This window comes from Drosophila takahashii, chromosome 3R (genome assembly GCF_030179915.1).
Source record: "Drosophila takahashii strain IR98-3 E-12201 chromosome 3R, DtakHiC1v2, whole genome shotgun sequence".
Classification (NCBI taxonomy): domain Eukaryota; kingdom Metazoa; phylum Arthropoda; class Insecta; order Diptera; family Drosophilidae; genus Drosophila; species Drosophila takahashii.
In genome coordinates, this window is record NC_091681.1 from 15478585 (window position 1) to 15490699 (window position 12115).

At 39.8% G+C, this 12115-nt stretch overlaps 2 protein-coding genes and 1 long non-coding RNA gene across 4 annotated transcripts; all 3 read left to right on the top strand.

The window, feature by feature from the left end:
• The first annotated feature begins 545 nt into the window (after positions 1-545).
• On the top strand, positions 546-2182 carry LOC108060165 (vesicle-fusing ATPase 2). The gene has a single exon (XM_017145744.3). The coding sequence runs from the start codon at positions 660-662 to the stop codon at positions 1656-1658; it is 999 nt and encodes a 332-aa protein (XP_017001233.2). The 5' UTR covers positions 546-659; the 3' UTR covers positions 1659-2182.
• A 372-nt stretch (positions 2183-2554) lies between these two features.
• On the top strand, positions 2555-7821 carry Nsf2 (N-ethylmaleimide-sensitive factor 2). Its single transcript, XM_017145873.3, has 4 exons — positions 2555-2744; positions 2835-3159; positions 3916-4881; positions 5441-7821. Exons 1-4 carry the CDS (start codon positions 2638-2640, stop codon positions 6293-6295), a joined length of 2253 nt encoding a protein of 750 aa, XP_017001362.2. The 5' UTR covers positions 2555-2637; the 3' UTR covers positions 6296-7821.
• Positions 7822-9749: 1928 nt separating this feature from the next.
• LOC138913520 (uncharacterized) lies at positions 9750-11443 on the top strand. Of its 2 annotated transcripts, none has more exons than XR_011419290.1 (3): positions 9750-9907; positions 9982-11368; positions 11429-11443. It is a non-coding gene; the product is annotated as an uncharacterized lncRNA (long non-coding RNA). The 2 variants fall into 2 exon arrangements; XR_011419291.1 differs by lacking the exon at positions 11429-11443 and having other exon boundaries at positions 9752-9907; positions 9982-10738; positions 11031-11045.
• Positions 11444-12115: the final 672 nt, after the last annotated feature.

Here is a 12115-nt window from a genome sequence, read left to right on the forward strand (position 1 = left end):
TGTATGTTTTTAAGTTTTTTGACTATGTTTTCTAGAATTTGTTTCTGCCTTAAAAAAAATCTTAAAAATTTTTTAAGTATGGGGTTTAAAAGATAAAGGGCGTATCTTTAAAAAAACTTTAACATCGAATCAAACCATGCATCCATTTGCCTCTGAGAGCTCCGCAAAGTTGGCCAATTTCAGCGTTTTTCGAACTTTGAGGTCCTTTTGCTAAGAATCCTTGCGTCGGGGAACTTTTTGAAAAACGCAGTTTAACTTGGGAATTCGTAACGAATCCAAAAATATAGCATCCATCGAGGTAAATTTAAAAAGCACTAAAAATGCTGCACAGTGTTATTTTCTACAAATATATTCTATGCATTCCCTAGACGGTTCCCTGTTACGTAATCTTGCTAAAATAATACTTTCTAATTTGATTTGAAAGTATATAATTTGTATTTTGAATTTCAACAATTCAGGGAATTCCCTAATAAATGTAGGGTAATCGATGAATCACCTGTTAACACTTAACAGTTAAGAACAGAACCACTTTCTGTTAAAGCAGCTGATCGTGCGGACGTGAGAAGAAATTGGCAATTTCACTAGGCAAAAGAAAATTAGAAAATTCTACTGAAAAAGTCAATTTTTCAAGTTAAAGCAGAAGAAACACGTTGTCCAATATGGTCGACAGCACCCTTCTTAACCTCGATGAGCGAGTGGAGTTCGTGGGTTCTCTCATTAAGACGATTGGTAATTTCTTTTTCGCCGATGATGTTTGCCCGCAGGAAATTGCAAGTCGAACCGTCAATTTCACAAGGGACGAGCTGCGCCAATTGGTTTTGAGGGAAGTGTATATTGCAGCCAGTCTCCGAAGAGAAGTCACCTGTTCTCCCGACGAGGATCAGCGCATCAAGCAGGTTGATTTTCTGACTGCCCTCCAGGCCATTAAACCACGATTCGGGGTGCAGGAGGAGGCTCTCCAAGAGACCATGTCCCATGGATACATACAAACGGATCAGGATCTCCCCCGGTATGAACATTTCGAGGGATTGTCTTGCCAGTTGATCGAGGGTGATGCCAAGTCGGGATTATCCACCGTTGCCGTTCAAATCGCTCTGGAAGGTGACTTCCCCTATATAAATATCATCAAGCCAGCGGATCTTTTGGGGAAAGACGAAGAAGAAACGTGTCGGCACATAGAAAACATTCTCAAGGATGCCTGTGTTTCCCCACAAAGCTGCGTCATCGTCGACGATTTTGAGCGAGTCCTCCACTTTCGTGCCGTGGGAAAGCGCTACTCTGAAAAGATATTGCAAACGCTGATGGTTCTCCTGAGGAAACAACCGCCCAGGGGTCACGGCCTGCTCATCCTCTGCACCTCCAATCGCCGTGATGTCCTGGAGGAGCTGGGCTTGCTGTCGGTCTTCACTGCCGTTCGCCATGTGCCCAATCTCTCCAGGCCTGACCACATTATGGCCGTGATGGAAGCCTTAAAACGATTTGAGCCCGAGGAGATGCGTCACATTGAGGCCGCCATGGAGGGCCGGAACATCTCCATGGGCATCAAGCGGCTGCTGGAGCTGATTACCTTTGTGAATCCTCTAAGGCCGGATCGCCGGGCCGCCAAGTTCCTGGAGAAAATGGGCGAGGCCATGGGCTGGGAGGATCTTCGAGCCTAATTCCACCGTTTGAAGTACTTTATTTGCTTTAAAACCCACCTTCAATTTCACAAATGCAATCTTGTATCCATAATTTTTAATTTTAACACCTTAATTATGTGTAATGCCATATTGTAAGCTTCACTAAGAGTGATTTTGAAGGTCCACATTGTATTCGAAGGTAGCTTACTACTACTACTACTACTAATACTACTATATCACAATCAGATTTTTATACCATTATATTTTATATATTTGTAATGCCATATTGTAAGCTTCACAAAGAGTGATTTTGAAGGTCCTATGTATCTGATTCTTTGTCATTCCATACATACTTTACAGGAATTTAAACTATTTAAACTTTTATATGAGAAGTCACACCTTATCTCTATGTCCTATGATAAAAGACTCTAGGTTTGGTCGTATAAGCTTCAATTCCATTAAGCTTTTTAAATGTATCTCCAGTCGAACAGCCCACTACTGTGATTAGCAAAGCCAATATGTGTATAAGAGGGTTTTACTAACTCAATGTGTATTTTATGCAAAAATAAAAATTATATAATTTTAAAATGTCGCCCATTGTACAATTATTTTATTTGCAGGTGCAGTAAAATTATGACTCAAAATTGGTACTTCCCCTTTTGTTTTTAGATAAGGGGCTTTCTTATCAAACTTGATGATACCGTAAAGTATGGACAGCCGCTAAATGTATATAATAAAATAATTGATTGGTAAATCTCTTATTAATATTAGTATAATATTGCTGGAATAAATTAAATATTCCATTAAAATTCATTCAAAATATTTGAATATTTACTAAAAAAGCGCGCTCTTGTATTCAAATAACCGTTTTGCAATGTCGTAGCAGGCAGCATTTGCTGGCATGCACAGTGAATACACACACACAGCGCCAGGGCTGCGTTAAAACAGCTGATTGCTTAGTCAATTTTGGGGACTGTTGTTAAATTCTGCTGAAAAATCTTAGTTTTACATTTGGAAAATGTCTGTTGAAATGAGGGTGATGAGGGCGATCAAATGCCCCACGGACGAACTGTCGCTGACGAACAAAGCAATTGTGAATGCATCCGATTTCACGGAGGAGGTCAAGTAAGTGTCCCGGGGTCTTGTTTTTTTCCACTGACTACGTGGGCGTCTCTTTTCTTTCTTTCCACTAATTACCCCGCCAATTCCCCCCAGATATGCGGACATCTCGCCGGGCCCGGGGCTGCACTTCATCTTCGCGCTGGAGAAGATCAGCGGGGCGGAACTGCCGCTCGGCCACGTCGGATTCTCGCTCGTCCAACGGAAGTGGGCCACGCTCTCCATCAACCAGGAAATCGACGTGCGACCCTACCGATTCGACGCCAGCGCCGATATCATCACACTCGTGTCCTTCGAGACGGACTTCCTGCAGAAGAAGACCACCACGCAGGAGCCCTACGACTCGGACGAGATGGCCAAGGAGTTCCTCATGCAGTTCGCCGGGATGCCCCTGACCGTCGGACAAACCCTGGTCTTCCAGGTAGGATTTAGGGATAATTCTTTTTTAATAGGCTTTCAGAAGGATTAAATATGATATAATATTTTTTTGTAATATGATAGGTCCTTTAGTTGGTTAGTCCCTAAATTAGGATGTTATTTAAAGAAAAAAATTTAGATAATATTCCTTACTTGTCCCTTGTCAGCTCCCACACCCCCAAAAAACATTTATCAATAACTTTTATTTGGGGATTACCTAAAATTATATTCGTACGCATAGCTGCACCTTTTTACTATTTCACCAGTTTTTATTGTGATAATAAGTAACTTAGTCATTTTCATGACGAAATTACATTCTGAAAATCAAAAAATATTTTAGTAATTATTACTAGTTATCTGTTATTATTAAGTTATTATACCTACTATATAGTATACATACTATACCCGTTTGTCTAGAATCCAGACTCTCGATAAACTGGATGCTGATTCATATTTTGTATTTTAAACAATGACCTTATTGACACCATGATGCAAACTTCTGCGTTGTACCTTTCACAAATTTGAATGCATATACATTTGATGACCCACGATATATAATGTGTGCGCTGTGTACGCTGAGAAAGCAATTGGCTTTATGCCATAAATGTTTTTTAAGAGTCTTTTAAACCTGCATAATACCATATTATATTAGGTACCTATTATTAGAATGTAAAAGCATTATTAGGTTGTGGTTCCTCCAAATCATTTAAGCTTTTTCCTAGGCAAGTTTTCATATCGGCATCTGCTTACTCCCTTTCAGTTCAAAGACAAGAAATTCCTCGGCCTCGCTGTGAAAACCCTGGAGGCAGTGGATCCCCGAACAGTGGGAGATGCTCTGCCAAAAACCAGGAACGTTCGTTTCGGTCGCATCCTCGGCAACACGGTGGTGCAGTTCGAGAAGGCCGAGAACTCCGTCCTCAATCTGCAGGGTCGCTCCAAGGGTAAGATTGTGCGCCAGTCGATCATCAATCCGGACTGGGACTTTGGTAAGATGGGCATTGGTGGCCTGGACAAGGAGTTCAATGCGATCTTCCGACGCGCCTTCGCCTCTCGCGTTTTCCCGCCCGAATTGGTCGAGCAGCTGGGCATCAAGCACGTGAAGGGTATCCTTTTATATGGACCACCTGGCACGGGCAAAACCCTGATGGCCCGGCAAATTGGAACCATGCTGAATGCCCGCGAGCCCAAGATTGTGAATGGCCCGCAGATCCTGGACAAGTACGTGGGCGAGTCGGAGGCCAATATCCGGCGATTGTTCGCCGAGGCCGAGGAGGAGGAGAAGCGCCTGGGGCCGAACAGTGGTCTGCACATCATCATCTTCGACGAGATCGATGCCATTTGCAAGGCCCGTGGCTCGGTGGCCGGCAACAGCGGGGTCCACGACACGGTCGTCAATCAACTGCTGGCCAAGATCGACGGCGTGGAGCAGCTGAACAATATCCTGGTGATTGGGATGACCAACAGGCGGGACATGATCGATGAGGCGCTGCTGCGACCCGGCCGCTTGGAAGTCCAAATGGAGATCAGCCTGCCCAACGAGCAGGGACGCGTTCAGATCCTCAACATTCACACGAAACGGATGCGGGACTACAACAAGATAGCCAGCGATGTGGACAACAATGAGATTGCGGCCAGGACAAAGAACTTCAGTGGCGCGGAGCTGGAGGGATTGGTTAGAGCGGCTCAGTCCACGGCCATGAACCGCCTAATCAAGGCGGATTCTAAGGTAGGATTTCTTAGGCACAGAAAAAAAAACCGATATGAAATAGGGTTATTTCTACCTTATTTCATATCAATAAAAAATGATTTGTGTCAATTTTAAGATTTAATTATATCAACATGATATTCTATCATATCATAAAAAATACCAAATTTAGTATTTTTTAGCAAATAATATAAAAAAAAGATTAACATAATCTTTAATCATATTAAAATGATATGAAAAACTTGTTCTTTAAAAAATATCAAATTGACCATTACCATTTTTCTGTGTAATTTCGGAGGTTAAGGTTTTAAAAAGTTTGGTGTTTGATATCAATGCGTTATTTTATTTTAAAATTTACTAAACCGGTTATTTATTAGGTTTATATATTCATTTCAGTTCTTTCTCCTTCGAATACGGTTTCGGTTCTCGCGTTTAATTAATTTCGGTTGCGGTAAGACGGTTATTATTCGGTCGGATACGATGTAAAAAAAATTATAATTGTTAAACTAAACGTTTATCTATATATTAGCAATCCATATTCTCCGGATTAATATATTAATACACTTTAAAATACCCCTAGGTTCATGTGGATCCTGAGGCTATGGAGAAGTTGCGAGTAACCCGCGCCGATTTTGTGCACGCCTTGGATAACGACATCAAGCCCGCCTTTGGAGCCGCGCAGGAAATGTTGGAGAATCTACTGGCGCGCGGAATTATAAACTGGGGTCCACCGGTCACTGGTCTCCTGGAGGATGGAATGCTGTCCGTGCAGCAAGCGAAGGCCACCGAGAGCTCCGGTTTGGTGTCCGTTCTTATCGAGGGAGCCCCCAACTCTGGCAAATCAGCGCTGGCCGCTAATCTGGCCAAGATGAGCGACTTCCCGTTTGTCAAGGTCTGCTCCCCAGAGGATATGGTGGGCTTCACGGAGTCCGCCAAGTGCCTGCACATCCGCAAGATCTTCGACGACGCCTATCGCTCCACCTTGAGCTGCATTGTGGTGGACAATGTGGAGAGATTGCTTGACTACGGGCCCATTGGGCCGAGGTACTCCAATCTGACGCTGCAGGCCCTTCTGGTGCTGCTGAAGAAACAGCCGCCCAAGGGCCGAAAACTGCTGATCCTGTGCACTTCCAGCCGGCGAGATGTTCTCGAAGAGATGGAAATGCTACCGGCTTTTACGTCCGTACTGCACGTGTCCAATCTCTCAACCGCCGAGCATGTGCTCGCCGTCCTGGATGACTCGGATTTTTTCAGCCCCGAGGAGCTGCAGAATATTGCCAGGAATATGGCCGGCAAGCGAGTGTGCATCGGCATCAAGAAGCTGCTGGCCCTCAACGACATGATACGGCAATCGGAGCCCCACCAGCGGGTTATCAAGTTCCTCAGCAAAATGGAGGAGGAGGGCGGACTGGATATGGTCGCCAGATCGAACTAGCTAGCGCCCACCGCCGAGCTGCGGCTATCCATTGTGGAGCTGAACGACGCCTTCTAATTAATTTACATTCCATTTACAAATATCCAGGGTGGGTCGATTTGATTTATGGGAAATTAAAGGGCGGATACCTCATTTCCATGAGGAAACTTTGTAATATTATAGCCAATGCAATTTTTAAATCGATGTTATTTTTATTTCGAGGATCTGATAACGCTCTTTGCTCAACGTATTTGATATATTGTGACAAAACGGAATGGAAAAAAAAATCATTAGATGGTTTTCTATGTAATTTTCAGTAATGAGCTTGGATAAAATTCTATACTCCCAGGGAACTTTTAAATTGATTGGTTTCAAACTTATTTTACTGAATCGTGGATTTACTGAAGTTTGGTCTGAAATCAATCAATTGTATTGTTTTTTTGCGAGTGTCTAATTTTATTTCGATTGCTTCTGCATAATTTTTTCATAGGTTTTTGACAAGATTTAAGTGGCTATGATGGAACATCATAATAAAATATCTTGTCCGAACAATTCTTCCAAACAAATCGACCCATCCTAGAGAATCTGTTTTAATAATATGTAAGAAAATGTTTTTCAGCTTTGAAATGAGAATCACAATGGGAGAAGATTTAGCTGGAGTTCCGTCTTTAATGCAGATAGCACTGGTGTATGCATTGCTTTAACGCTTTATTTAACCGTAACAAATGTTTTACTACAACTAAATAAACCGCACAACCTTTTCGTAAGTGAAGACCAATTTGTAATATATAATCAGATAATTTGATAGGTTTTTAACTTTAAATGAACCAACGAACTTATAAAACTCGCATTAGCGATTAAGAATGAATTCAACAATTTCGACATGAAAAGCGCAATATGTACGCACAGATTTATACGAAAAATATGTATTTTATAAGTTTTTTAAACGGTATTGCATTTGCCATGCTAAGAGAATGAAAGATCAACTTCAAAATAGGAACTGAAACATTTTAAATTAAAAGTTCAGAAAAATAAGTACAGCAGGCGTAGACAATTATAAACGCACAATTTATAACCAATGGACCTGTAAAATCGGTCCATAAAGAAGCTCAACAATTAACAGCAAACTAGCAAGAGGAATAATTGTTTATGCCGATTCAAAATGTGTATGTAAATTGTAACAAATCGTTGTATTTCAAGTTGTGTGAGAGTGAACAGCACAGTTCGCCTTTAAAACAAAACAAAGTAAGAATCCCAAACAATTTTAAAACAAATTTTATATGTCATATGTATTTTACATGATAAAATAAGATCACTTTAGGTTTCAAAACTAGCTTAAGAAGGTTTGTGTCTCGACTGAGAAATGTGGAATCTGATCAAAGCTATTTTTGAATAACGATCCACTAAACCCAAAATACGAGAAATTGTGGATTACTTGTAAATGTCATTCTATGAATAAATGTGGTGTATTTCAATAAAATACTAACGAACACAATGATGTATTTAACCCAGAATTTACAAATAAATGGAGTTTACAAAGTATAAGACTTCAGGTTTTTTAATAATCTCGTTTAAGGGGGAATTGTACCAAAAATGTGTATTTATTTATTTATTTTTCTTTTTCAGGAATAAGTTGGGTAATTTAGCTTTTTTTTTTGTGCATGTATTTTATGACATCTAAATACAAATTTTTCCCAAAAATAATTTGAGGGATTTGTTCTAAATAATTTAGAGAATCTCCCTTGCTGCTCCTCACCTCATTATCAATAGTGGTCTTAATTTGCTCACAACTTAAATAAAATTCTTTGAAAATTCCCATTAATTTGAATATTGTTTATGCTAGACATTTTTGTTTTTAAGGAATAAGTTGGGAAATTTTTTTTATCCATGTATTTTATGACATCCTTATAAAAATTTTTACCAAAAATAATTTGAGAAATTTGTTCTAAATAATTTAGAGAATCTGCCTTGCTGCTCCTCACCTTATTATCAATAGTGGTTGTCTTAATTTGCTCACAACTTAAATACAATTCTTTGAAAATTCCCATTAATTTGAATATTGTTTATGCTAGACATTCGCTGCCAGACAGCTGTCCGCTCGGGGAGGCGTCAAGTGGTTATCACTGCCCGCCGTTACCATATGCATATATATATTCCATCGCATCGATCAGCTGTTGAATTGACGCCGGAACCCAATCGGAGTAGCGCCGAGGTGCTGACCACAACCAGTCGCTCTAATATGCAATTTGAATAAATGATTTATAATGAAAACACTTTGGCCGCGCGTCGCCTGCGTATACGTAATGTGGAGTGGAGCACTGCTCGGTAATTGATATATGGCGCTAATTGCGCTCGACGCCCATTTGTGGTCCAGTCCAGCTTTATCAGCGTCGTCTGAGGAATCCTGGGTAGCCATGCCATAGACCATAGCCAATAACCCATAGCCAGTAGCCACGGTAACTACCAAAGCCATGGCCATGTCGCGACGGTGTCAGCTGCGAGCCAGCGCCCCTTATTAACTAATTAAAGCTGCATATTTCTTGAGATCTCAAAATTGATTTGCATTGCCAATTGCCCCTGGAATTGCTAAGCCCGCAATCACGGTTGGTGAGGGAAATTCTGGACATGATGTTTTCAAAAGATTTTCGCAACATGTAAAATTTACAGTGGAAATGTGACTATTATTAAATAATCAACAACATCTAGGTATTTACTATTTAAATACTTAAATATTACACTAGTTTACAACTTAAAATTTTTTTTCGAGATAAACGCAGAGACCAATTTTTTTTGATTAGTTTTGAGTGGCTGATCACGCTGAACAAATTAAAAAAAATTCCCAAAGAACCGTTCTGAAGATATTCGCAAAAATCCAGATTTTCGGCACTTCTTTTATAAAACCTTACAGATCTCAAAAACCCTCAAACCAATAAACTTGTAACTTACACTATTTAAAAAGCAATAGATGCACCTTTCCGAAAAGCTATTACTGGTTGTGATCGGGTTGCTATTAATGTAGGTACAACCTGTGAAAGTTCAAAAAAAGTTTAATTTCTGGCGTTTTTTTGTTATAGATAGTTTTCATTTACTTAAAAAAAATACAAGTAAAAATGTATAAATTATTTTGTATATATACACTTGCATATACGTATAGTATACCCGTTCAGCCCCGATTCTCTGATTCCGATTTCGACTGCGACTCCAGCGACAATCGGCTATGCGCCATGCACTTAATCAAAAAGTACGACAAAATCAAGAGTAAACATAACTGCAGCGCAGAACTCGACTTGAGAACCGGCAGCGATTCACAGCGAACTTCACCCGGGATTCGGCCACAAAACAAAAATTTAAATCTCATTTACTCACTTTATGTGTTACAATGCACTGGAAAAATAGTGACCTCCCGCTTGTAGAATCGAAGAAAAATGTATGAGTAACTCCCTAGTTACAAAACTTCTAGTTTTTTGAATTTAAAAACAATTTATAAAGCAACCTTAGGATTCGTCTGTCAAACCTTTCGAACCCATATACCCCTGTGTTTCCGTTTTTGAATCATTATTATTTGTCCTTTCGGCCTGAACACATCTAAATTTGTTGTGTAGTCTCAAATTATTTCTTTTTGTTTGGTTCAAAGTGAGTGAAAAAGTAAAAAAAAATTATAAGAACAAATTGTATGAAACTTCGGAATGGTTTTTTATTTTCTTTAGAAACTTTACGGATTAATCATGTGTTGCAGACCTTGTGGACCTTGCTGTGGACCCTGCTGTGGGCCCTGCGGACCGTGCTGTGGACCCTGCGGCGGAGGATGTGGTCCCTGCTTTGGACCCAATGTCTGCGGACCATGCTATGCCTGTGGACCCTGTGGCGGCTGCTACTGTGGATATCCTTGCTGTTAGAGTCGGACAATTGGGGATCCCTTAAAAGTCTTGACTCCTACTCCTAGCAACTATCATATATTCCTCACCAAATACCGGCGATGCTGTTCCGAGGAGCAGCTTATGCGCAGGGATGAGCCGCTGAGCCGATGAGCCCACCAGGAATTCACAGTCCGCCCATTTACGCGAGCGGAGCAGCTCCTGCCCGCCGCTCTGGCGCACGGTTAAGTGGCTTTGCCAGTTCATTGTCCTTTTCCGTTTCCGTTTCCGATTTTTTTTTGTGAACCACAAAAAAATAATTTGAGACAAAATACAAAAAAAAATAAAATAATGCATATCTCATAGAGTTTGCTCTCCATTTGCAAATATATGGCCTTAACTTGTTAGCAACAAAAGAGCCTGAAAGCTCAAAATAATTTATACATTTTTACTTGTATTTTTTTTAAGTAAATGAAAACTAGCTATAACAAAAAAACGCCAGAAATTAAACTTTTTTTGAACTTTCACAGGTTGTACCTACATTAATAGCAACCCGATCACAACGAGTAATAGCTTTTCGGAAAGGTGCATCTATTGCCTTTTAAATAGTGTAAGTTACAAGTTTATTGGTTTGAGGGTTTTTGAGATCTGTAAGGTTTTATAAAAGAAGTGCCGAAAATCTGGATTTTTGCGAATATCTTCAGAACGGTTCTTTGGGAATTTTTTTTAATTTGTTCAGCGTGATCAGCCACTCAAAACTAATCAAAAAAAATTGGTCTCTGCGTTTATCTTTTTTTGCTGTAAACTAGTGTTATTTATAAATCAATGAACATTTTTATGATAAATGGGAGCTAAATACTTAGTTAAAATTATTCATTGTATTTTTGAAAATATTATTTTAGAATCATATACGCAATCCGAGATATTTTTGGGGATACAATGAACTTTAATTAAAACAAACGAAATCGAAACCTGGATTATGACCGAGTTAAGACGCTGTCCAAAATTAGCCTGAAATACGTCTGATTCGGAGGAAAAGCCGAAAAGCCCACCCACCCGGCAATTGATGGGTAATTATATTTATTAGGGCCCGGCCAACGCGTCATCGGCGGTCGCTCACGTATGCGCAAATTTTCATGACGAAAGTCCAGTCGGACAAAGTTCAGTGACCGGGCCAAAAACCAAAGCTGCGGTGCCTGCGAGGAGCCAAAATTAACACCGAAACGGATTTTCATTCACCGTATGTAAAAATAAATGCGAAACTTTTACAAATTCGTATTTTTGTTATTATTAATTGAAGCCAACAGCGCCGCTCGCCGCACTCTCTTCACTTGTCCAAAACTGAATCTCCGGCTCACAGTGCTTCATGATTTATTATTATTAAGCAAAATCTGGTTTATTAAGGTACACAAATAATGCTTATAATTATCTTTAAATTTATAGAAATAAATTAGGAAACGATTTATATACATATATAACAATATCAGAAATATAAAGAATACTCTTAAGTATGAGTTTTAACATTATAATAATTAATTAGTCCTGAAAAAAAATAAAATATATTAAAATTAGCATTGTCTCAAACTTAATTTTGTCTGCCAGTATTTATGAGAGTAATGAAAACTTTATGAGTGAAATAAGCGGCTTATGTTGCAACTATCTGCATTGTCATTTAATTTCATAAAAGTTTGATATTTATACCCGTTACTCGTAGAGTAAAAGGGTATATTAGATTCGTGCAAAAGTATGTAACAGGTAGAAGGAAGCGTTTCCGACCCTATAAACTATATATATTCTTGATCAGGATCACTAGCCGAGTCGATCTAGCCATGTCCGTCTGTCTGTCCGTCCGTCTGTCTGTCTGTCTGTCTGTCTGTCCGTATGAACGCTGAGATCTCGGAAACTATAAAAGCTAGAGGATTGACATTTTGCATGCAGATTCTAGGAGTTCCTACGCAGCGCAAGTTTGTTTCAAAAGGGTGCCACG